A 26,191-nucleotide genomic window follows, 5' to 3' on the forward strand; every position below is an offset into this window, starting at 1 on the left:
AGACTGATGCACTACTTCAGTTTCCTTTAGGCTTTGTTGAGTCCCTATTGCTCTGCTGCCACTAAAGTGGCTCATGATAATCTCAGGACTCAGTCATCAGCACACAGCAGCTCCTGGTAGCATATTAAATTGGTTGTGTTTCCCTGGTAGATGGGAAATATTCTGACTCTAGCTTCCATGTCCCTTGTTGCACATTCAACATGGAACATGACATAGATTGAACAACACCGGTAAAACTGCTTAATCCTGCTTTATTCTGATGGGGGGAAGAAAGTCAGCAAGGGCACCTCCCAAAATCCACTTCTATTTGACTTATTTAGAACTTTGACACTTTTTAACTCTCTGTTTTTGCATCTGTGAAATGTTGATGTTCCCACAATCCCTCTCAAGAGGGTCACAGGCAATGAGAGAAATGCTAATGAGTGAGTGGTGACTTCTGAATACCAAAATGCCTTGTGGAACCCCAAGGAGATGGAGGGATTTCACCCTGCGAGTCGTGCAGTTCATTAATACAGCTTACCTTTGTCAATTCATTTTATATTGCCAAAGAATTCTCAGACAATGGAGTCAGGGGTAGAGTTGAAGGCTCAGGCAAAGAAATTTTCTCTCTCTGTCCCTGAGCCACAGGACAGACAACCCTAGAGGAAAGACCCAGGAAAAGAATCTTCCCCATCTGCCCTCCCCTTAACAACCTGTGGAGAGGGCAGAGAACTCTAAGAATAATTTTGGGGGGTCAGTAGATCCAGGTTTTGATCTCAGCTCCTCGACTTGCCTCCTGTGGGTTCTTGGCAAATCCCTGGGCCTCACTTTTCTCATCTATAAAATAGGGATTAAATAATCATTCTCCTACCTCCTTAATCAGTGAGCCCCACTGTGTTTAGACTTAGTCTGTGATTATTTTGGACCTGCCTCGGTGTTTTGTCCAGTCCTTGTCACACAGTAAGCAATTTTAAAGTACCATATTTGTATAAAGATTACTAGAACTATTTTAGGTCCACCCCACTTACATCCAGGAGAAAGGGTCCTCAGAAATATATATCTTTTTTATTTAGTGTGTACAAATTTAGGTAATCTGTGGGATATTTCTGAACCTCTTTCTGAGGCTGAGTGAAGGGACTCACCTCCCAGGAGGCAGCTGCTGTGCTCTTATAAAGAGGAAGAGATGCAAATGGGGCTCCTTCAGTCCTGATTAAAAACTGCAGGCACGGCCCCTGTCCCTGCAGCTCTGGGAGAGGAGCTCCAGCCCTGCTGTCTGTGCCATTCCCCTCCTGACTCCAGAACTGTCCCTACAGCCCCCACCATGCAGTCTGCCCTCAGTCTGCTTTCCATCCTCACCCTGCTCAAAGGTAACTGGGGAAAGATGTGACAAACGTTTAACTAATGTGTGTACATATGTATATGTGTGTATAATGTTCTCATGATCCCTACTTTCTCTGTGTTTGCAGGTGTCCAGGGTGAAGTTCAGTTGGTGGAGTCTGGGGGAGACGTGAGACAGCCTGGCGGGTCTCTGAGCCTCTCCTGTAAAGCCTCCGGATTCACCTTCAGCAACTACTACATGTACTGGGTTCGCCAGGCTCCAGGGAAGGGGCTCGAGTGGGTTGCATACATAAGTAGCAGTGGGGGCAGCACAGGCTACGCAGACTCTGTGAAAGGCCGGTTCACCATCTCAAGGGACAACTCCAACAACCTGCTTCTTCTGCAAATGAGCAGCCTGAAAACAGAGGACACGGCCCTCTATTACTGTGCGAGTGACACAGTGAGAGAAACCACACCCTGAGCCTGTCAGAAACCCAGAGAGGATTCCTGGGCTATCACTGGCCAGAGGACCAGAGTAACTGAGAGTAGACAACAGCCCCAGCCCAGTGCTCCCACCTCCTCACCCACAGTCACTGATTCCTGAACATTTAGGGATAAAGTCCTTATCCCTGCCTGAAAGGTTCAGAAACTCTACCTGGAGCAAGCCATTGAATTTTGAATTTAATTGAATGTCAATATCCGGTTCCCACCTAACACCACTATCCAGAGTCCCCAAATAAAACTTGAACAATGAAACATTCTTCTCAGAGAGGTTCATAAGCAAAAAATTATTCTTAGGTTCAAGAGACATTTGGACAAATTCATAGACCAATGTCTAAAATGATTACCAAAGAAAGCTTAGGGTTGCCGTGGGAAAGATCACGGTTGTTAGATGAGAATCAATGTCTACAATGCGACCATCACAGGGTTCCCCAGTGGGTCCATAAAGGAGCTCTAGATGGAAGATTTGGGGTGTAAAATCACCTGTCCCGAATCTCAAGGAAAGATATCCAGGAGGGTGACAATCCCATGGATTCTCCAAGCTCCTTATTGTCACCATCAGATTCAGGATGAAGGAGCCATTGACTTGAATCACTATTTGACACTGCTCATGTTCAGTTAGTCTTTTGGGCTTCATTTTCTGTGAGCCCACATGTGAGTCAGGGAATGTGTCCAGCCTGATCAACTTGTATCTACTCTATTGCTTAGAATAGAGGTTGAAATATAGTAAGCATTTAATAAATGCCATTATTATGATTGTTGTTGTTATTATTATTATCACGAATATTATTGTACATGTCAAATTTGACATTTCCAAGACTTCAGGTGCTTTTAGGTACTTCTATCAACTGAATGCATCCTAACAGTACTTTGGGTCATCTCAGCCATCTCTCTGGGGCCTGCCGATTGGGTAGCTGGAGGGGCCCAGTCAGGACAATTTTGGTTCTGGTCCCAGCTTGCCATATTTACCTTGTGCACTGTCTTAACCTCTCTGGCCATCAGTTTCCTCATAAATAAGATCAGGACAAGGATCCCAACCTCTCCTTTCTTCACAGGGTTGCTGGGTGGATAAAATAGAATAAGCAATGTGGCCTAGTGGAAAGAACACGAGTCTGTGAGTCAGCTCACCTGCCTTCAAATCCTGGCTCCACCACTTGTCTACTGTGTGACCTCAGGCTAGTCACTTAACTTCTCTGTGCCTCAGTTTCCTCATCTTTAAAGCAGGGGTTCACTACCTGTTCTTCCCCCACCTTAAACTAGGATTCCTAACTTCTCTGTGCCTCAATTACCTCATATGTAAAATGGGGATTAAGACTGTGAGCCCCCTGTGGGACAACCTGATCACCTTGTAACCTCCCCAGCGCTTAGAACAGTGATTTGCACATAGTAAGCGCTTAACAAATGCCATTATTATTATTATTATATACAATCTGATCTTCTTCTATCTACCCCAGCACTTGTTCTGCTCCTCTCAGCCTCTCAAGTAGTGGTTTTGGGGACTAGAATAGAATTCCCATCATTTCAAAACTCCACAGGAGACAAGATCAACTTGTTATCAGCCATATCTCCTACCTCCTCCCACAGGCCGTCACCCGTTCTCACTCCGGGGTGAACCTGCTCTGCTAGTGAGAGCTACAGAAGGGACAGGGCCCCACTAAGACCAAAGATTTGGGGAAATGGGCCAAGGTGAGAGCTTCTATCAGCCAGTTCTATTTATCAAGCACCTGCTGCTTACAGAGGCCAATTCCAGGAGCTTGGAAGTGTACGGTGAAAATAAAGGACATGTCTCCTGTCCTTAATGAGCTTAAAATCTGATGGAGGAGACAAGCAGGCATGCATTACTTTCAAAGAGCAGGAGTTGGAGGAAGGTCAACTGGAAATAGGAAGAGTAAAAAGAATGGACTAGATGAATAAGTAAGGAGTTGGGATCAGACTTCTGCTGTGTGGGGTTCACTGTGTCTCTCCCTGTCCCAAAGGCAGCTGGTAGATTCCAGCTCAGGAGTGGTGAAGCCCTCAGAGACCCTCAAACTCTGCTGTGCTCGCTCTGATTGTTCCATCTCCAGTGGTTATTTTTTTAATGATATTTCTTTAGAGGTTACTATGTGCCAGGCACTGTACTAAGCACAGGGGTAAGATACAAGGTAATCAGGTTGGACAAAGTCCCTGTCCCACAATCTTAATCCTCACTTTAAAGATGAGGTAATTGAGGCCCAGAGAATGAATTGACTTGCCAGAGGTCACACAGCAGACAGGTGGCAGAGCCCAGACCCTTGGAACCCAGACCCTTCTGGCTCCCAGGCCTGTGCTCTATCCACCAGGCAACCTTGGTGAAACTTGATGCCTCGGTCCCTAGGGAAAGGACTGGAAGGGGGAGGATACTGTGTTGGGATCACAGGGTCCAGTCCAAATCACCATTTCAGTTGACAAGTCCCAAAATAAGCCATATCTGTAGCCTGGCAGCCCCGTATTACTGTGTTAAAGAGACAGTGTGGGGCAGTGAGTTCTAGCCTAGACACAAACCTTCCCCGGCAGGCTAAGAGGAGGCTGGGCATCAAGGGGTGCTCAGGACCCAGGGAGTACTGGGAACCCAGTTCCAGGAGCAGGTGCAGAGTGAGGCAGTGTGCCCTTTCCTCTCCTTGACCAGCACAGAAATTCCCACAATAATAATCCTCTCCCCGTAAAGAAGCTCCTTGAGGACAGGAACTGGCACTTCAACTGCTTAGTACAATGCATGACACCCAGTGAGTACTCAATATCAGTAATAATGATGGTATTTGTTGAGCACTTACTATGTGCCAAGCACTGTTTTAAGCACTGGGGGGGATACAAAGTGATCAGGTTGTCCCACGTGAGGCTCACAGTCTTAATCCCCATTTTACAGATGAGGTAACTGAGGCACAGAGAAGTCAAGTGACTTGCCCAAAGTCACACAACTTGGTCAGTGGTGGAGCCGGTATTAGAACCCACAACCTCTGACTCCCAAGCCCGGGCTCTTTCCACTGAGCCACGCTGTTTCTCTACTGTAGCTGTTGCTACAACAATCACACTCCTAGGTGGACTTCATCATCCGTGGGCTCACCAACAAATTCAAGAAAGACAAATCAAGGGAGTACATACAAGCACTGTGGCCTAGTGGAAAGAGCACAGGCTTGGGAGTCAGAGGACATGGGTTCTAATCCCAGCTCCTCACATGTCTGCTGTGTGACCTTGGACAAGTCACTTCACTTCTCTGGGCCTCAGTAACCTCATCTGCAAAATGGGGATTAAGAATGTGAGCCCCATGTGGGATTGGGTCAGTGTTCGACCTGCCTACTTTGTATCTATTCCAGTGTTTAGAACAGTCTCTGCACGTAGCAAGCACTTAAAAAAAAACACCATTATTATTATTATTATTAAGTGCCCTAGTGACTTCACTCATTTTTGATTAGGAGAATCTATGATTGCCAAACTGATCCAAAAATGAACAATGGAAAAACAGCTGGGGGTTCCAAATCTCACACCAGAACTTCAGTCAGTAATAGCAAGGGTTACAAGGATGGAGACTTACACAGATCCTAAATCTGGGGACTTGAGACAGCCCAGAGATGTTTGCTGGCCTGGAATTTGGAAGATGAAGACAAATGCAATGACACAGAAATCTTCTATGAAATGCTGCAGCTCATTCAAATGGACTCCAAAGGCAAATCCCAACCAACCAATGAAATAGGGGTTTCTGGATGAGGTTAGGGGAAGGAGGAGGAGTCAGACAGCAGCTGTTTCCCTCCCTGAGGAACAGCTTTGGCTCTGCCCTTGATATAGGCCAAGGATTGAGGGCACTCTCCATCCTTCTTAGGACACTGTGCGGGACAGAAATGTCAGGACTCCAGCAGCAGTGTGTCCTAATGAGACCTCATTTCACTGTAACGTGCATCTCCGGTATCCTCGGACTTGTACTACTCTCGCAGCTATCAGGTCAGTGTGTCTTCTCCTGATACTGAGGCTCTGGGCTGGCAGGACCCACCCGGTCTCAATAAACCATCCTCTCTCTCCTCTGCAGGAACCCTAGCCAGGATCACTCTGACTCAGAAACCGACTGAGATCGCTAAGCCTGGAGCGTCAGTGGTCCTAGAGTGTACAGTGTCCAGATACAACATCAACGATCACCACCTGTACTGGATCCACCAGGCCGCAGAAAATGGCCTGCTTTGGATCGCAGCTTTCAGATCCGGATACGCCACATACATCGGAGACTCGTTCAAAGGGAGAGTGACTCCCTCTACCAGTGGCTCCACTGGCAGATTGCAGATAGACAGACTGACAGCTGCAGACACTGCTGTCTATTACTGTTCTCCAAATACACAGTGCGGGGCAGCGAGTGTGAGTCCAGACACAAACCTTCCCCTGCAGGTGGTCAGGAGGAGGCTGGGCAGCAGGAGGAGCTCAGTACCCACTGAGCCAAGGGAGCCCAATTCTAGGAGCAGGTGAAGTGCGAAACAGAGAAAGAGTTTCTGATTAGAGTGTATGGTTTCCTCTCCCTGCCCAGCACACAGCTTTCCCCCAGGGACCATGCCCTCTTTCCTGAACCTCTTACTTCAGTGTGTTTCTAAGTTGTAGAGGACACGCTCTAAATAGAACGGTCTTCTGGGACTGAGGGAGATGGAGCAAGACTAGTAGGCTGCAATCAATCAGCATTAGTTACTGAAGATTTACTGTGTGCAGAGCACTGTATCAAGTGTTTTGGAGAGAACATTATAGTTTGTCGACATGATCCCTGCCCTCCAGGAGCTGAGGTGGCTGCACAGAGAAGGCATCTGAGGTTGGGCACCAGGGTCCCCCAAGCACTGAAAAAATTTAGACAGTTAACTCCAGGTCAAGGTTTTGGGAACAGAGATGAATCAGGTGATTTGGGGACAGGAGTCAAGGTGAGGGACAGTGGGCAGGGCTAGTCAGTTAATGGGAAGATAAAGAGGTCTCCTGAGGCCCTTCTCAATCACACCAACCCTGGTGCTGGCTGCAGCTGCTGACCTTGAGACTCCTGTGCCCTGCCTGACCCATCTCCCTGATCGCAAGGAAAATCAACCAAGGGGAGAGGGAGCTCGGTTCTTGGCCTCACACTCTAGAGACTCCCCGGGTCCCTGGTCTTGGGCTTCCTGGGGCAGATCCTAGGACCCTCAGGGTCTCAGCTCCAAATTTCACTTCTAAATTTTCTGCTTAGTTCTATTATCCTTCCCCAGTACATGTTTTTGCCAGAGCCCTCCCCCATCCCCAGTTCTCCTGGGCATGTCAATGTCTCCTCTCACTATCCTGAGACCTCATCAATCTAGGCCCAAGGCAGTCACTCCTGGCCGTTCTTCCCCATTCATCCCTATAGTCAGAGATAGTGGTCACAGGGTGGTACCTGGGGTCTGGCTGCTCCTTTGCCCCAGAGATTCCCATTTCACAGAAAGACAAATCAAAACTGGAGTCTCTGGAGGGGGAAAGGGGAAGAGGGAGGTAAGTAAGAGGGGGTTTGAGCCAAAAGAGAGGGGGGACCAAGATGACCACTGTCTTGTCAGTCCACTGTAGGGATCTCCATTGCCAGAGACCTAGGCTGCAAAAGCATTTATTAAGGAGTATTTCTATTAAACCACCACATTTACACATCATTTATTATTAACTCTATTCACCCAAACCATACTGTTTATGCTTCTCAGTTGGCATGTGTTTCTCTTCCTCCATAGATCTTCATCTACTTGGTGATTGGAGCAACTTTTCTGTTCATTTCTTTGTTCCCCTAACACGCAGTCTGCCCCAATCAATAGTGAGTTGTCATGGCAATCAATCAATCAATCATATTGTATACTGAGCTCACTAGGCACTTGGGAGAGTATGATATAACAGAGTTGGTATACACATTCCCTGCCCACAGTGATCTTACAGTCTAGGGGGGAAAGACAGGCATTATGATGACAGTGATGAAGCCCCAAAGTGTAAACAGGTGATGGTTGTCCTCCTGGGAATCCACGCCTGAGGCTTGGGAGGGAAGTGCAGCTATACCCCACTTAGGGGCCTTACTTGATTCCCTGAAACCAGAGTGTGAAGGAAACCCCTAAATAAAGTGTGGTTTTCCAAAGGAAAAATATAATAATAATAATAATATTTATGCTATTTGTTAAGCACTTACTATGTGCCAAGCACTGTTCTAAGTGCTGGGGTAGATAAATGGTAATCAGGTTGTCGCATGTGGGGCTCACAGTTTTAATCCCCATTTTACAGATGAGGTAACTGAGGCATAGAGAAGTTAAGTGGCTTGCCCAAGGCCACACAGTATACAAGTGGCAGTGCTGGGATTAGAACACATATCCTCTGACTCCCAAGCCCGTGCTCTTTTCATTAAGCCATGCTAAATGGAGGCAATGAGGACCAGTGGAAAGAACTCTGAACTGAGAGTCAGAAGGCCTGGCTTCTAATTCCGGCTCTGTCACTTGCCTGTTGTGGAATCTTGGGCAAGTCACTTCACTTCTCTGTGCCTCACTTTCCTCAGCTGGAAAACTGACTCAAAATATGTGCCCTCTCTCCCTTTTAGACTTTGAGTTCCAGGATATGCTGGGGATAGGACTGATTTTATTTTCTTGTAACCTGCATCATCGCTTAGTGACCTTCATTATTTTGAAAGACTATTCCTACAATCTCAAGATAAAATAACAAGATCTTATGAGAAAACACTAGAGAGATTGGCCACTCTTTATCTGAAGTAGATGTCATTATCTACTGCTTAAATGATTAGCAGAGCAAATGTCTCAGGGTCAGAGATGAGGACCATTCCCTGGGCCTTGTCCTAGGAAACTTTGGGCAGGAGATATATTTCAGATTGTGCGTGCGCACCATGGGCATGGGGATTTTACAAGGAGGAGGGTACAGCTTTGTGGATTTACATGATACGGAGGCCTATGTGTAGATTTATGGGTATTTGGTCATCACTACATGCCTTACAAATTATTCCATTATTAGGGAGCACTGTAATAATAGTAGAGCAATTTACATGTATCTTCTGAATAAGCCATAATTTGATGAGAGATACTCACTTAATGACGGACTAAAGAAGTGGATTATCCATGGCTTAAGTAATATTCAGAATAGGAAGCTTTTCAGTAAGTAACCAGCCCTCATCTTCACCAAGAGTCAGTGACAATACAAGTTTCACTTGATATTAGAAAAAAGTGGGAAAGCTTCCCCCAGAAATTATTGGGTTCCCCCATTAGCAGGCGGAATGAACCTCTCTGTCTTCAACTAACATTGCTCTTCTACAGTCATCTCTCATTCCATCCCCAGAGCTCTGCTGGTTCCTTCTTTCTGTGACTGAAGGCAGGGACTCACCCCAGGAGGAGGTCGCTGTGCCCTTATAGAGAGGAGGGGATGCAAATGGGGTACCTCCGACCCTGATTAAAGCCCATAAGGCCCCAGTTCCTGCAGCTCTGGGAGAGGAGCCCTAGCTGTGTTATTCCTCTCCTTGCTCAGAGAACTGTCTTCATAGCTCCCACCATGCAGTCTGCCTTCAGTCTGGTTTCCATCCTGACTCTGCTCCAAGGTAATCAGGGGAAGACATGAGAGACATGGATAAGTGATGTGTGTATATATGTGACTGTTTTCATATCATGCTTTCTCTGTGTTTGCAGGTGTCCAGGGTGATGTCCAGCTGGTGGAGTCCGGGGGAGACATTAGACAGCCTGGCGGGTCTCTACGCCTCTCCTGTAAAGCCTCCGGATTCACCTTCACTGCCTATAGCATGAACTGGGTCCGCCAGGCTCCAGAGAAGGGGCTGGAATGGGTCGCGCACATAAATAGCGGTGGGGGCACAGCCTATCAAGATTCTGTGAAAGGTCGATTCACCATCTCGAGGGACAACGCCAACAGCCTGGTGCATCTTCAAATGAACAGCTTGAAAACCGAAGATGCAGCCCTGTATTACTGTACCACACACACAGTGAGAGAAACCACATTCTGAGCCTGTCAGAAACCTTGGGAGGATTCCTGAGCTACCACTGGCTGGGAGAGCAAAGCAGCAGGGACCACATACAGCAGCGTGGGTCAGTGGAAAGAGCCCGGGCTTTGGGTCTAGACTGTGAGCCCGTTGTTGGGTAGGGACCGTCTCTATGTGTTCCAACTTGAACTTCCCAAGTGCTTAGTATAGTGCTCTGCACACAGTAAGCAATCAATAAATATGATTGAGTGAATGAAACAATGGAGTCAGAAGTCATGGGTTCAAATCCCAGCTCCTCCAATTGTCAGCTGTGTGACTTTGGGCAAATCACTGAACTTCTCTGGGCCTCAGTTCCCTCATCTGTAAAATGGGGATGAAGACTGTGAGCCCACCCTGTGGGACAACCTCATCACCTTGTAACTCCCCCAGCACTTAGAACAGTGCTTTGCACATAGTAAGCGCTTAATAAATGCTATCATTACTATCATTATTATTATTTATTTTATTAACGATGTGTATATACCTACTTGTTTTGTTTTGTTGTCTGTCTCCCCCTTCTAGACTGTGAGCCCCTTGTTGGGTAGGGACCATCTCTATATGTTGCTGATTTCTACTTTCCAAGCACTTGCACACAGTAAGTGCTCAGTAAATACAAATGAAAGACAAAAGAAAGAAAGATCTGGGGACTGAGCATCAGGAATAAAAGGTTCTAGCATCAACTCTTCCACTGACCTCCCGCATCATCTTGGGCCAAGTCACTTAACATCTCTGGGTCTCAGTTTCTTCATATATAAAATGGGGATAAGAATCTGCTCTTCCTATAATAATAATAATAATGGCATTTATTAAGCACTTACTATGTGCAAAGCACTGTTCTAAGTATTGGGGAGGATACAAAGTGATCAGGTTGGCCCATGGGGGGCTCACAGTCTTCATCCCCATTTTCCAGATGAGGTAACTGAGGCACAGAGAAGTGAAGTGACTTGCCCAAAGTCACACAGCTGACAGTTGGCAGAGCTGGGATTTGAACCCATGACCTCTGACTCCAAAGCCCGGGCTCTTTCCACTGAGCCACACTACTTCCTATCTCTTAGGTTGTAAGCCCCACCCCCACAGAACTTATGTACATATCCTTATTATCTGCCATTTCCCCTCTGTAGAATTTATTTTAATGCCTGCCTTCCCCTCTAAATTTTAGGCCCCTTAGGGGAAGGGATCTTGTCTACTATTGCTATTAAATTGCACTCTCCCAAACACTTGGTAAGTGCTCTGCACACACTAAGCATTCAGTAAATGCCATTAATTGATTAATTGATTATAAGGGACAGGAACCATATCTGATCTGATGATGACTACCCCAGCAATTAGAAGGGTCCTTAATGTGTAAATAAGAGCTTAATAAATGCTATAACAATTATTATGATTAATAATAATTTATGTGTGGAAGTGGTAAGCAGGTCAAAGAAGGAGCAATTCACGAATATTTATAGGGAAGAAAGGGTATCAAGTATCATCCACTAAATTCGTTCATTCAATTGTTAAATGTACCCGGGTCATGATCTTAGTATTTTTAATGCTAAGTAACTCCCCAAAGGATTCACCTTTGCTCTGAGGCTGAGAGCAGGGACTCACATGTAGGAGGCAGCTGGTGTGCCCTTATAGAGAGGAGGAGATGCAAATGGGGCCCCTTCAGCCTTGAATAAAGCCTGCATGGCCCCTGTCCCTGCAGCTCTGGGAGAGGAGCCCCAACCCCACTGTCTGTGCCATACCTCTCCTGCCCCCAGAACTGTCCCCACATCCTCCACCATGCAGTCTGCCCTCAGTCTGCTTTCCATCCTCACCCTGCTCCAAGGTAATCGGGGAAAGATCTGAGTGATATAGATAATTAGAATGTTTGACTGTTCTCATGATATATGCTGTCTTTGTGTTTGCAGGTGTCCAGGGTGAGGTCCAGTTGCTGGAATCTGGGGGAGATGTGAGACAGCCTGGGGGGTCTTTGCGCCTCTCCTGTAAAGCTTCTGGATTCACCTTCAGCAGCTACTGGATGCACTGGGTCCGCCAGGCTCCAGGGAAGGGACTCGAGTGGGTCGCATACATAAATGGTGATGGGAGCACCACAAGCTATCCAGATTCTGTGAAAGGCCGATTCACCATCTCCAGGGACAATGCCAACAGCCTGCTGAATCTGCAAATGAACAACCTGAAAACTGAGGACACGGCCCTGTATTACTGTACGAAAGACACAGTGAGTAAAACCACATCCTGAGCCTGTCAGAAACCCTGGGAAGATTCCTGGCCTGCCACTGGTTGTGGGAGCAGAGCAGCAGTGACCACAGACACAACATCCCAGCCCAGGATTTTCCAACTCCATTGCACAATGTCAGTGATTCCTGAAAATCGAAATAATCAATGACCAATTTTATCTTGTCAACTCTGTTATAATTTACTCTTCTAAGCACTTAGTACAGTCATATGCACTCAATAACTGGTCAGTGAACACGACTGATTGCTTGGTGTATTTAAAATGTTTCCCATTTGGACTCTCTTCTCTACCTCTACAGGACAAGAACCTCTATTTGGCTCGAATTAAGTTGAAACACAACTCCTAATTCAGCCAATACTAGAGTCAGACAGTCAATCATATTTATTGAGCACTTACTGCAAGCAGAGCACTGTACTAAGCATTTGCAAGAGTACAACAGACATATTCCCTGCCCACAATGAGCTTACAGTCTAGTGGGGGATACAGACATTAATATAAATAAAAAAATTACAGAGTAATCCAAAGTCACTTGGATGAGATTTCATTCATAATATGCATTTTTTAAAATTTAAATCATCCTTAAAAACAATGCATCGAGTCCCTCAGCAGAGTCAGGATGCAACATAGGACCCCTAAATGAATCACAAAGGCAGATTCAATCAAAAAGCCCCAGGTGCCTTTCCCTGGATCCGTCCAGATGACCCTGTTCTCTGGGCACCTGCAGGGTCTGTGTGGGAAACTCCTTACCCTTGGCTTTAAGTCAAGATAATAGAGTTATCACTTGCCCCCCAACCCCGCTTCACCTTGTTGCTCTCCTACTACAACCCAGCCTGCATACTTTGCTCCCTTTATGCCAAGCTACTCTCTGTACCTAAGTCTCATCTATCTAGCCACCAACCTTTCACCCATGCCCTACCTTTGGCCTGAAACTCTCTCCTTCATATCCAACAGAGGATCACTCTCCCTACTTTCACATCCTAAGAGGTCTTTCTTGACTAAGCCTTCATGTCCTTTTCTCCCTCTCCCTTCTGTATCTCCCTGGCACTTGGATTTGCATCATTTTTTCACCCCACCCTTAGCCTCACAGATGTGTACATATCTGCAGTATATTTATTTATAATAATGTCTGTTTCCCCCTCTGCAATATATTTATTTATATTAATAGCTGCTTCCCCCTTTAGACCTTAAGCTCGCTGTAAGCCGGAAATGTTTCTGCCAATTCTGCTATATTGTATTCTTCCAAGCGCTTAGTACAGTGCTCTGCACACAGTAAGCGCTCTGTAAATGTAATTGGCTGATTGAGTGGTTCAGGAAGTATCCCAAGAGGACAGACATAAAATTCCTTCCCCACAGAGTCTTGTTCCAAACTTCCAAGGAGTCAGGAAGGGGGATGGGAGCAGGTGTGACTGAAAGGGCATTTAAATGACCTAGGGAAGGAGATATCAGGGTAAAGGAGGGGGCAGGGAGGGAGGGGGTGTGCTATTCATGGAGTGTTCTGGGCAGGGAAATTCTAGGGAAGAGGAGGTTTAGTGAATGTGGAAGACCTGGGCTGGAGATAAGGAACGTAAACCTTCCCTGAGTGTTCCCATGAGGTAGAAATGCAAAATTAATTTCCAAACACATCAAACTTCTATAGTTTGGTTGATTTGTATGATATTGAAGGCTTCTGTGTGGATGGTTTTAGATGATGGATAAGTTGTCATCCTCAACTTAGAATTCATGAACTTCAGATATTTTGTGTGTGTTTTCTGTTGTAGTCTTAGTTGTGAGACTTCCTCTCTGTTTCACAAATTGGGTGTTGTTTTTTTTTCCAGTGGAATTTGTTAAGCACTGACTATGTGTCGGGCACTGTGCTAAGTTCTGGGGCAGATACAAACTGATCAGGTTGGACACAGTCCACGATCCACATGGGGCTCACAGTATTAATTCCCATTTTAAAGATGAGGTAATTGAGACACAGAGACAATAAATGATAATAACTGTGGTATTCATTAAGTGCTTACTTGGCACTGTATTAAGCACGGGGTAGAAGAGGGATTAAAAGTCAGGCCCTTCTGACTCTCAGGCCCGTGATCTATCCACTAGGCCACGTGTGTGTGTGTGTGTGTGTGTGTGTGTGTGTGTGTGTGTGTGTGTGTGTGTGTGTGTGTGTGTGTGTGTTTTGCAGATTGCGTGTCTCTCCAGAGGAAGTGTAGAGATACCTATCCATGGCTAAGTGTCAGTCTGCGATGAAGGCCAATCTAGTGCCTTGGTTGCTCCCCATCGCTCACTGTCACTCAAAACGCAGGTCTCAATGAGAATCCAATGCAGCCACAATGAACTCAGATTGAGGGTGGAGTGCCAGAGACACAAGTGATAACATGTTTGCAGGTTAACTATTTTAACAGAGCTTGCTCCTCCAACCCTTCAATGATTAATGTCCTCTACCTCCTTTACCAATATTCACCCCTTCTGCTGGGTCCTTCTCCCTGAGGCTGATGCGGGGACACACCCCAGGAAGCGGCTGCTCTACCCTTATAGAGAGGAGGAAATGCAAATGGAGACCTTCCAGCCCTGATTAAAGCCCACACGACCCCTGTCCCTGCAGGTCTGGAAAAGGATCCCCAGCCCTGCTGTCTGTGCCATTCCCTCCTTCCCCCAGAACTGTCCCCACAGCCCCCACCACGCAGTCTGACCTAAGTCTGCTTTCCATCCTCTCCCTGCTCCAAGGTAAATAGGAGAAGGCATGAATAATGTGGATAATTGATGTGGGTGTGAGAGATTGTTCTCGTGATCTACTCTGTCTCTGTGTTTGCAGAGGTTCAGGGTGATATAGAGGAGCCAGTGACTGGTGGAGACGTGAGACAGCCCGGCGGGTCTCTGCACCTCTCCCGTAAGCGCTCTGGATTCACCTTCAGCAACTACTGGGTGAACTGGGTCCGCCAGGCTCCAGGGAAGGGGCTAGAGTGGGTTGCAGCAATTAAACCTGATGGTAGTAGCAACTACTATGCTGATTCTTTGAAAGGCTGATTCACCATCTCCAGGGATAATGCCAACAGCCTTCTGCATCTGCAAATGAACAACCTGAAAACCGAAGACACGGCCCTTTATTACTGTGCAAGAGACAAAGTGCAGGACAGTGAGTGTAAGCCCAGGCATAAACCTTCCCTCACAGGAGGTGGCTGGGCAGCAGGGGAAGCCCAGACCCAGGAGCAGGTGGAGAGCGAGGCAGAGAAGGAGTTTCTGAGCAGTATCTGACTAGCCTAAGCTGCCTCCCTGGGACAAAACTCTCCTATCTGTTTCTGTGACCCTGTCATTGCCCTGCAATAAGACACAATGCTGATCCTAGCCTCCTTCCTATTTTAGTGAGTGTCCCTGTCTTAATAATAATAATGATGATAATAATAATAATTAGTGATATTTGTTAAGTGCTATGTATGAGGCACTGTACATAGTAACTGGGTGGATACAAGCAAATAGAGTTGAACACAATTCCTGTCTCACGTGGGGCTCACGGTCTCAATCCCCATTCACAGATGAGGGAACTGAGGCACAGGGAAGGGAAGTGACTTGCCCAAGATCACACAGCAGACAAGTGGCGGAGCTGGGATTAGTACCCATGACCTTCTGACTCCCAAGACCATGCTCTGTCCACTTAATTACAGACCCAAAAGGAAACCACTTCTGTTTCAGTCCAGCAAAGATTTTTACTGAGCAATTTTTCATTCATTCAATTGTATTTATTGAGTGCATACTGTGTGCAGAGAATTGTACTAAGAAATTACTGTCTGCAGAGAACTATACTAAGCGCTTAGGAGGGTTCATTGCAACAGAGTTGGTAGACACGTCCCTTGCCCACAATGAGCTTGTGGTCTGGAGGTGGAGACAGACATTAATATAAAGTCTATGTACATATGTGCTGTGGGGCTTAATGTTATTGTTTGTAGCTGAAGACAACAGATAGAATCCTTGTATTCTCTGACAAAGTGGTTTAACGTAATCGCTTTTAAATTTAGATAAACTAAATGATTTATTAAAAGTAAATTAAGCAGTTACCAAAAAATCTAGAAAGTTCAACTCAAAAAATTATTCAAAAAGTTATCATTAAAATTATATCCTTACTTTCCAGGTAAGAATAGTAGTGAAAAGAAAAATATTATACTACTTCCTCAATTTACAAAAACGATCAATGCATACACATACAGCTTGTATTTGCACGTGGCACTTACTTTTAATCCACCACGTTTCACATCCAAACTTAGAAGCCTTTATCGTGATCAGTGATCCTTCTTACTCTAAAAATCACCCCTGTCACTAACTGCTCATAGGATATGCTTTTTTGCAGTCCATGTTCCTACTGCTAAATTCAGATGTTTTTATTGTGTTGGAACTATATTCTTTAATCTGTTCTCCTTAACTAGATTAGGAATCACTTAGAAACTAAGGTATGTGTTTCATTTTGATTTTCTTCTAAATACCCCAGGGTCTAATAGAATGCCGTACTTATTGTAAACAGTTAATGAATGTTAGTGATGATGCCGGTGACAGGTATAATAATAATGGCAATAATTATAACAATAATAAAGAATTCACTGAGTTTTCTGGCCAGCTCTTGTTCACCCCTCACAGCAGATTGATCACTTGATCAAGAGACCATACTGAACTTCCTAGCCAACTTTTTGCTTTTGATTTAAGAATCTTTGGTCTCTAGAATTTCTTAAAACAGTCTTCACAAACTCCTTTTTGGTTTAAATTAGCACCTGCCCCAACTATATTCATGTCCATTGATTCCATTTCTGCAGAAGCAGTGTGGTGTAGTGGAAAGAGAAGGGACTTGCCTGCTGTGTGACCTTGGATAAATCATTTAACTTTTCTGTGCCTCCATTTCCCATATACAAAATGGGGATTCAGTACCTATTCTCCCATTTACTTAGACTGTGAGCTTCATGTGGGACAGGGAATCTTTTGGACTTGATTATCTCATATCTACCCTAGTACTTAGTACAGTGAATTGTGCATAATAAGCACTTACTAAATAATATTATTAGTAGTATCATTATTATTAATAATAATAGTATAAAAACTCTCCCTCCCATTGTCCCTTCCAAGAGCCATTCAGCGCTTAGAAAAGTGCTTTGCACATGGTAAGCGCTTAACAAATACCATCATTATTTTTGTTATATGTATATTACAATAATTATTGTCCCATGAGCTCCTCAGGCACCCCAAAAAGGGAGTGATTCCAATTCCCAGTTCTGGGTTTATTCTAATTACAGGATCAGGTCCCACTCCTCCCCTATCCTCTCCTGCCTCCTTACTGCCTTGTGAGAAGCAGTGTGGCCTAGTGGAAAAAACATAGGCCTAGAAATCAGGGGAACCCAGGTTCTACTCAATTATATTTATTGAGTGCTTTCTATGTGCCAAGCATTGTTCTAAGTAGTTGGGAGAGTAAAATATAATAGAGTTGGTAGACCTGTTCTCTGCCCACGATGAGCTCTGCCACTTACCGGCTGCAAGACACTGAGCAAGTCACTTGTTTGTATCTCAGTTTCCTCAATTGTAAAATTGGGATTTAGTATGTTCTTCCCCTCCTCCTTAGACTGGGCATCCCATGTTGGACCTGATTATCTTGCATCTGCTCCAGTCAACTAATCAATGATATATAGGCCCCAAACGCTTAGTACAGTGCTTGACATATAGTAAGTACTTAAGAAATGCCACAGTTATTATTATTATCGTTATTACTCACACCAACCCATCCTGGAACAGGGAGAAATGAGACTAATTCTTCCTGAGCCAGGGTCTATAATCCCTCTCTCCAGCAGTGAGACCCAAATGCTCCTGACACCAGGTATCCTGGACCCTCTGAGGGGGTCACCCTCTGGGGAGGAATGATCTGTGCTGACCTGGAGTGCCCATCTCCCCAGGCTGGTCCCTTTGGGTACTTCTCTCAGCCACCCCTGTTCTCCTTTATACACCTGTGGGACACCCACATGCAAATCCCAGCCCTGGTTCCTGTTTAAAACACAGACTCTTCAGCCAGGGAGATTCAGCCAAAGCTTGGGCCTGGAGGCTTCTCCCTGACCAGTCTTCTGTCTTCCTCCGAAATGGTCCCCTCCTTCCTGCTCCTGCTGCCCCTATTGGGTGCCCTGCCAGGTGAGGATTGTTGGGAAAAACTTACGGGAGTACGGTGGGATCCAGGCAGTGAAAGAGACTTTAACATTGTGTTTTGTCTCTGCCAGGGGTCCTGTCCCAGGTGCAGCTTGTGGAGTCCGGCCCTGGAGTGGTGAAGCCCTCAGAGCCCCTCAGACTCTCCTGCATCATTACTGGTGATTCCGTCTCCAGCACCAGTGCTGTCTGGCACTGGATCCGCCAGCCTCCTAGAAAGGAGCTGGAGTGGATGGGACGTGTTTATTATAGGAATTCCAAATGGTACACAAACTACACGCCTTCCCTTCAAAACCGAATCTCCATTTCGGCCGATTCTTCCAAGAACGAGTACTTTCTGCAGTTGACCAGCGTGACAACCGCAGATACATCCATGTATTACTGTGCAAGAGACACAGTGTGGTACAGTGAGTGTGAGCCCAGCCATAAACCTTCCCCTGCAGAGGTCAGGAGGAGGCTGGGCAGCAGAGGGGGCTCAGGACCCACTGAGCACAAGAAGCCCAGTTCCAGGAGCAGATGGAGAGTGAAGCAGAGAAAGAATTTGTGTTCAATGTCTGCGGTTTCTTCTCCCTGTTCAGCATACAGCTTTTCCCCAGGAACAATCCTCCCTACATGATCTGACTTTCTAATGGAGGAAGCATAAAAAGAATATTTACCAAAAGATTATTTGGAATAAATATTTGATGGTGCAGTTTCTTATACAGATGAATAGAAGTACTGAGAATCAGCAACTTTATCTACAGGCATCTGAGAGGAAACTCCTGTACCCATATGACTCATGGAGCTGGGAGTTAATCCAGGAAGGCTTACTGGAGGAGGTGGGATTTTAGGAGGACTCAACATGGGGAGAGCTGTGATCTGTCAGATGTGTGGCAGTAAGAAGTGCCAGGCTGGGAGACCAGAGAAAATGAGGGAACAGAGGTAGGAAGACTGGAGAGGGAGGTACTTATCTCACTCTCTTCTCTCACTACACCACAGCTCTCACTCACTATTCACCTCTAGCTCACCTACTCCTTATGTCTCACTCTTGTTTCCCCTGTCATCAGATTCGATCTACACCAGCCCGGAACTCCTTTCAAAGTTGATGGACCTCTCAGTAGCCCCCATTTTCAAAGCCCTTCTGAAATCACTTCTCTTCCAGGAAGTTTTCCCTGATTAATTTCTAATTTCCCTAATCGGTATCCCCACAGTTGTCATTTCAACACTTTCACACCACCTAAGGTAAATACTCTTAAACTCCCTTATCAATGGCATTTATTGAGTGCTTACTGTGTGCTGAGCACTGTAAAAAGCACATGGGAGAGTACAATAAAAGAGTTGGTAGATACATTCCTTGCCTACAAGGAACTTACAGTTTAGAGGGAGAGATAGACATTAATGTAAGTAAATAAATTATGGCTATGTATCAAAGTGTTCCCCCTCTCAGGGTCACATCGGGTGAGTTTCCAGTACTCTACCAGTCTCGACTATGGGAGAGAGAGTCAAGCAGAGGCCTACCCATTCCATTTCTCGCTTGGGCAGTGGCTAGAGAGTGGAAGACAATCTGCTATAAGTCAAAACTCTTCTGTGCTGGACAGTAGCAGCGTGGGAGAGAGTCGTGGGTGGAGACTCAAGTTGACTGCATGGAAGGAGGCAATGGTAAATCACTTGTGTTTTTACCAAGAAATCTCTATGGATCTGCTACCAGAATGATTGCAGATGGAGGTGGGGCGTTCTGGGAGAGATGTGTCTATGGCATCGCTATGGGTCAGAGACTACTCAGAGGCATTAGACGAGACAAAAGTATTGGGGGGCTGAGGGTGGGGTGAATATCAAATGCTTAAAGAGTACAGATCCAAGTGTAGGCCTGTGGTTTATCCACTAAGCCAAGGAAAGAGCACAGGCCTCGGAGTCAGGGAACCTGGCCTCCCAATCCTGACTCTACCACCTGTCTCCTGCATGACCCTGAGCAAATCACTTCTCTGTGCCTCAGTCACACTCTTCTGTAAAATGGAGATTAAGGCTATGAGCCCCATTTGGGACAGAAACTGTCCAACCCAATTACTTGTATCTACACCAGCACTTAGATCAGTACCTGGCGCATAGTAAATGCTCAGCGAATACCATTTAAAAACAATGATTTTTACCAACAGGATGAACAAAAGATACTGACTTTGAAAGTTTTGTACTGATAGATCAAAAGCGGTGGAGAGCAGGTGATCTGGATGAGTTGGAGGGTGGTGGCTGTTCACAAGGAAACCCCAGGCTGGACCGTGACAAGCTCTGCTTGTAAAAGTCCTTCTCAGCACTCATCCCTTGAAATGAGGAAGTGGTACTGAACACTGCACTGAACACTTAAAAGAGATTATCAGAAGCAAAACCCATATTTCCTGCCCTCAGGGAATTTAGAATTTCATAGAGAAGACAGGCACAATTTATTTATGAACAGTAGAATCAGGAAGGAGAACAAAGATGGAATACGTAGTAAGGCAAACCTTACAGGAAGGAAGTCTCTATCTCACTGTCCTCTTTCTCTATTTTTCTCTCTCATGCACACTTAAGATTTCTGTCTTTCCCTCCCTCTGTATTTCTCTCCCTCTGTTTCTTTTTTCTTTCCTTACCTAAACCTCTACATGTTTCTCCCAAGTGATTCATAAGTCCTCAGACCTCCCTGATGAGCAAGTTGTACTACAGTGAGTGATTTCTGGCCTTGATGGTGGCTCAGGCTTGTAATAAACGAATGCAGAATGTGGGGGAAATGCTTCTGCTCTGACACCAAGCAGTTTAGTCACTTAACCGCACACATCACCACAACACGGGACAGGAGTGTTACAGTATTCACTACACAACAACCAGTGCCAACCTAAATGTGCACCATCTGCAACTGCTGTGTCCTCACCCTCGGCTGCCACATACATCTTACAGGGAAGCAGAAATGAAGGGTCTGAAGCCTTTGATATCTCTGTGTGCCAGCCTTTAGGTGAGTCTGAGTTTGGAGACTTCCCAGGGATGGATGGAAATGAGTGGGGAGAGAGGGGCAGGGAATTTAGAGAGTTGGAGGATTGGTAAATGGGGTTGGGGGAACTGGACCTTTAATCATATCTGAACTCGGGGGGGGGGGCACAATGGTGGGGGATTGTGTTTCTCCCATCCAGAACCCATTCCCTGAGCCCCCTCCCCTTCCCAGGGCTCCTTCCTCAACCAGGACAGACCCTCTCCGAGTGTGCCGGGAGATCCAGTAGGACTCACTGGTCCAGTCAGGGCACCCTTTATCCTGGCTCACAACCCCTGGCCCTGCTCACATCATAATCTGCCCCAGGCCCATTATGGCATAATAATAATTGTGATACTTGTCAAGTGCTTACTTTGTGTCAGGCACTATACTAAGAGCAGGGGTGGGTACCAGCAAATCAGGTTGGACACAGTCCCAGTCCCACATGGGGCTTACAGTCTCAAACCCCATTTAGAGATGAGGTAACAGGCACAGAGAAGTGAAGTGACTTGCTCAAGGTCACTCAGTAGACAAGTGGCACAGCTGGGATTAGAACTCATGACCTACTGGTTCCCAAGCCCATGCTCTATCCACTAGAACATGCTGCTTCTCAAGCATAAGCCAGCCCTGCTCCGGTCCTCAAAGGGCATCAAGGAGAAAAGAGATGAAGAGATGACAGGAGAGACACAGAGGCCTGGAGGAGCTGGGGCAATAGTTTTCTCCTAGAATTTTCAGCCCCTGAGGGTGAAGGGAAACTCCCTGTACCCCAACCCAGCTCTGTTCTCCCTCAGCCTCTCTCACCACTGACCCCTCTCACACATCAAGGCTTTATCTCCACAGTTCCCCACGGGCAGAAACCCAGAAAGCTCCTAGCCCGGGCCCACTGGATCAACTTTCTGCTCCACAGAGACACAGCCCTGGAGTTGGTGATGGCCAGGGCTGGGGTGGTGGCAGGATGGCTCTTGCGGATCAGGCCCTACAACTGGGGTGATCCTTGGTAACTGAGAGGGCTAGGGGATGGTGAGTGGGAACTGAAGTGGTCAGCTGGTTATCACAGTTGGTTGTTATGAGAATTAGGGTAGGGTGGAAGGGTGGGGAATAGGGAGTGATTCTTTTTAGGATTCTTTTTAGGACCCCAGTGCTTAGTATAGTACCTGACATAGTAAGCACATAAATACCATAAAAAGTAGTCAGCACTTACAAATACTAAAACAAAATAGGTTTCTCTCAGCTGCATTTGTATTTTGGCCAGGCTTGCTCTGGGTGGGTTTCTGGACCCTCCACAAGGACCGCTGCTGCCTCGTAGGGAGAACCAGATACCCCAGTATATGCACATTACCCTTAAATCCCATATAGCTTGTCCTCATAAAATGAATTCTTGCTGATTCTGGGCAAATTAACTGGCCCTTTTGTTATCTTTATGGCCATGAGGATGTCAGCAAGTTTCTACACCCAAGCAATTTTGTCCAGTACCTGGCGTATATTAGAAAGATTGAAACTCCCCACAAACATCTCTTTTGCATTCCTATTTCCACCACTGGTGCCAAAGCTTGTACTAGACATTCTGCTTTGGTTCTGCTAACCCCTTATGGTAGGGTGAGGTCCCCATCACTTGACTCTGCCAATGACAAGAAAATGGGTGCATCGTTTCTAGACACACAACTGCCAAATGGGTTTGGCAATATTTCTCTAAAAGCAGAATTTTTATCTACTAAGGAAGATTAAAAAAAAACAGAACACACAACACATTCTTCTTAACCCAATCCCTCAACATGAGAATATGATGTTACAGCAGGCATATGTGTTGATCCATAAACTATAAAAAAGGAGAGGCCTAGTAGCTTCCAGAATAGAGAATCCACTCTCTTTGTCATTGTCAGGTCTTTGTCACATCTTTGTCACTGGTTATCAATCACTCACCTCACCCACTGCAGCTGGGACATAGCCAGTTTTAGGGAAGAATTGGGGAAAGAGTAGAAAGCCTTATAACTCAGAGAGCTAATAATAATAACAATATTAATAATTGTGGCATTTGTTAAGTGCTTACTATGTGCCAGGCACTGGGATAGATACAAGCATACCGGGTTGGACACAGTTCCTGCCCCAATAAGGTTCACAGTCTTAATTCCCATTTTATAGATGAGGTAACAGGCACAGAGAAGCTAAATGACTTTCCCAAGGTCACACAGCAGACAAGTGGCAGGGCCGGGTTTAGAACCCAGGTCCTTCCAACTCCCAGGCCTGTGTTCTGTCCACTAGTCCACGCTGCTTCTCTTGAATTACCACTCTTTCCTGCACCTCTCTCACCACTTCCATGTGCGTACCATACACATACACACTGACATCCATTTAATCCTATAGCTTTAGGGCCATGGGGAATTGGTTGCAGTCCTGTTAGTGTCAAGATATTTAAAAACAATGAGTGGAGGTCTCTGGATTTGATTCCCCCTTTTAAGGTTCACCTGAGTTTGAGCCAGGCCCCACCATCACCCCCACTGAAACCCTTCAGGGTGAAAACAGCAACTTGTCTGCCTGTAATTGAACCTTTTCTCTAGTTGCTTCCTAGATTAATTTCTTGAGCCAATACTGCTTAAGGCACTTGTGATGTCATCCAGGTGTCGGCCCTTCCTGCAGGTGTCTGTCAGATCTTTGTGAAACAAGTAGTGGTTTCTGAGTCAGTGATGTTCGAAATTGCATCTTTTTCTGGGGATCAGCTCCAGCCTAGCGAAAGTCTCAAAAAGTAGAAAAAGCTTACATTTGAGAAAACATTTGCACCAGACCTAAGTTCCAGAGAACATGCACCTCTTTATTTTATATTATACTAATATATCTTATAGAGTTGTACTCCCTCCATCACATCTCCATTCTTACCTTCAATGAGGCCCTCATCCCTTCTTTCATCAAGCAGAATGGATTGCTCCCAGACTAGACACTCTGAGATGAAGCTTCAATCAGTGGTATTTCAGTGCATACTGTGCATTCATTCATTCAGTCGTATTTATTGAGCGCTTACTGTGTGCAGAGCAGTGGACTAAGCGCTTGGGAAGTCCAAGTGGGCCACATATAGAGCCGGTCTTTACAGTGGGCTCGCAGTCTGGAAGGGGGAGACGGATGACAACACATATTAACAAAATAAAATAGAATAGTAAATATGTACAAGGAAAATAAATTCATTCATTCATTCATTCAATCGTCTTTGAGTGCTTACTGTGTGCAGAGCACTGGACTAAGCGCTTGGGAAGTACAAGTGGGCCACATCTAGAGCCGGTCCCTACCCAACAGCGGGTTCACAGTCTAGGTCGGGGAGACGGAGGACAAAACAAAATGTGTATGCGTGGGAGCGTGCAATAAAATAAGTAGATGTGATCACTGCCCTCAAGGAGTGCGCAATCTAAGCAGTGTAGCCTAGTGGCTAGTGCATGGGCCTGGGTGTGAGAGGACCAGCTCCACCACTTGTCTGCTGTGTGACCTTGGGTAAGTCACTTAACTTCTCTGTGCCTCAGTTACCTCATCTGTAACATGGGGATTAAGACTGAGTCCCAAGTGGAACATGGACTGTGTTCAATCTGATTAGCTTGTATCTAACCCAGCACTTAGTACAGTGCCTGAAACATAGTAAGTGCTTAATATCATAAAATAAAAGAAATAACTGCTGCTAGTCTTCATATAGACTCCAAAGAATACTATCCACAAGCTCTTAAGGGCTGGTTTGGACTAACCCCTCTGCATTCATCTTCAAATCCCAGCATCCCAATTCTCCTTTTCCCATTTGGAAACTCATTCTGCATCCAAACCCAGGAAATTCAGTCACCAAAGGCCCCCTCTAAGGATTTCGTAAGGGGCCCTCACAGGGTGTGGATGGTAACTACCCTGACCACAGTGACACACCTGAAAGCAATAACCAATATGATCCCACCATATCTACTTTTCACCCTGCTACATTACTGAAGTGAATGCTTATAATTAAACAGGACTGTTCATCACCTGTTAGAAAAAAATCTTTAATTTTAGTTCATTGCTGGCTTCAGTGAGAACTGGGACAGACCTGAATCTACATTTTCAGTAGCAGCCCATTTGGAACCAATCACATATTAATAGGGTGTGGACAGGGAATGAAGTTCCAATATTTCCTCAGAGACAGTGTTCTGCACACAGTAAGTGTTCAATAAATACTACGGAATGAATGAGATTCTGTCCCCATCACACAGTCCCCAACTAGCTCTCCAGGAAAAGACCAGTTTCAAGCTATCTGCCCCATCGGCCATGGTCTCCGAGATTTTGTCGTCCCCATAGATTTCCACACCAGCAGTGAAAGAAGAGACAAACTGTATATAGCAGCCACCCATCCGTAATGACTTATTACAGGGCAGAATGAATCCATTCCCCAAGACAGAAACCCTGCTCTCACCTTTTCACTGACCTCTCCCATCAACACAATGGGGTCTGCAGAGCTCTGAGGGTCTTGGTGCAAAGAAGATGGCAGGCGGAGTCATATCCCTGTGCTTTTACCATAGCTGTTCCTATTATAGTGATGAGTCTCCAATTAAAATCCATTTCTTTCCCCAAATGCAGCCAACTGTGAAACCCCAATGCCGACAGACTCCTAAATCCCAGATCCATTCTCAAACCCCAGCATCCCAATTTTCCCTTTCCCATTTGGAAATTTATTCTGAATCCAAACCTAGGAATTTTGTCCCCAAAAGCCCCCGGGCAGATTTTGTAAAGGGTTTTTACAGGGTGTACTGGTATGGTAGCTACCACAGTGATAAACCTAACAGCATTAACCAGAATGTGTCTAAAACTAATAGCCCACATCAAGTTTAGACACACTTTGCTTTGCAACTTCATACTTTGACAAAGCAATGAGAGGTTATCATTACACAAGCTCATTTGTTACCTGTAGGTTAGAGTAGATCAACTCAAATTTAGTCCACTGCCGACTGCACTGACTTTAGAACAGGAAATGGTCCTCACACAGGCAATCATCCCACATTGGTTCAACTGCTCTCCACTTTAGTAGTGCTTCATTAGGTCCTGGATTAGGATCAATTAGGAATTCGGTAGGGATAGTGGC

The 26,191-nt window shown here is 45.7% G+C and overlaps 1 protein-coding gene and 3 gene segments (V, D, J or C); all 4 read left to right on the top strand.

Annotated features, from left to right (window-relative positions):
• Nucleotides 1-1,239: 1,239 nt before the first annotated feature.
• On the top strand, nt 1,240-1,777 carry LOC119936576. The segment is given in 2 exon segments: nt 1,240-1,346; nt 1,446-1,777. Coding segments are annotated over 2 exon segments (378 nt in total).
• Nucleotides 1,778-9,256: 7,479 nt separating this feature from the next.
• On the top strand, nt 9,257-9,760 carry LOC119936577. The segment is given in 2 exon segments: nt 9,257-9,343; nt 9,432-9,760. Coding segments are annotated over 2 exon segments (375 nt in total).
• Nucleotides 9,761-11,482: 1,722 nt separating this feature from the next.
• On the top strand, nt 11,483-12,002 carry LOC119936687. The segment is given in 2 exon segments: nt 11,483-11,588; nt 11,671-12,002. Coding segments are annotated over 2 exon segments (378 nt in total).
• Nucleotides 12,003-18,056: 6,054 nt separating this feature from the next.
• On the top strand, nt 18,057-25,429 carry LOC119936578 (immunoglobulin gamma-1 heavy chain-like). Its single transcript, XM_038756050.1, has 7 exons — nt 18,057-18,134; nt 18,221-18,553; nt 19,193-19,242; nt 21,051-21,105; nt 21,958-22,104; nt 23,752-23,857; nt 25,411-25,429. Exons 1-7 carry the CDS (start codon nt 18,086-18,088, stop codon nt 25,427-25,429), a joined length of 759 nt encoding a protein of 252 aa, XP_038611978.1. The 5' UTR covers nt 18,057-18,085.
• Nucleotides 25,430-26,191: the final 762 nt, after the last annotated feature.

Source organism: Tachyglossus aculeatus, chromosome 14 (genome assembly GCF_015852505.1).
Source record: "Tachyglossus aculeatus isolate mTacAcu1 chromosome 14, mTacAcu1.pri, whole genome shotgun sequence".
Classification (NCBI taxonomy): domain Eukaryota; kingdom Metazoa; phylum Chordata; class Mammalia; order Monotremata; family Tachyglossidae; genus Tachyglossus; species Tachyglossus aculeatus.

Bases quoted from the DNA above. Each gene is read 5' to 3' on its own strand.
- LOC119936578 (XM_038756050.1), top strand. From the start codon at position 18,086: ATGGTCCCCTCCTTCCTGCTCCTGCTGCCCCTATTGGGTGCCCTGCCA. The intron at 18,554-19,192 runs GTGAGTGTGAGC...CCCTGTCATCAG, and splicing joins AAGAGACACAGTGTGGTACA to ATTCGATCTACACCAGCCCG. The intron at 22,105-23,751 runs GTGATCCTTGGT...CCCTTCCTGCAG, and splicing joins GATCAGGCCCTACAACTGGG to GTGTCTGTCAGATCTTTGTG.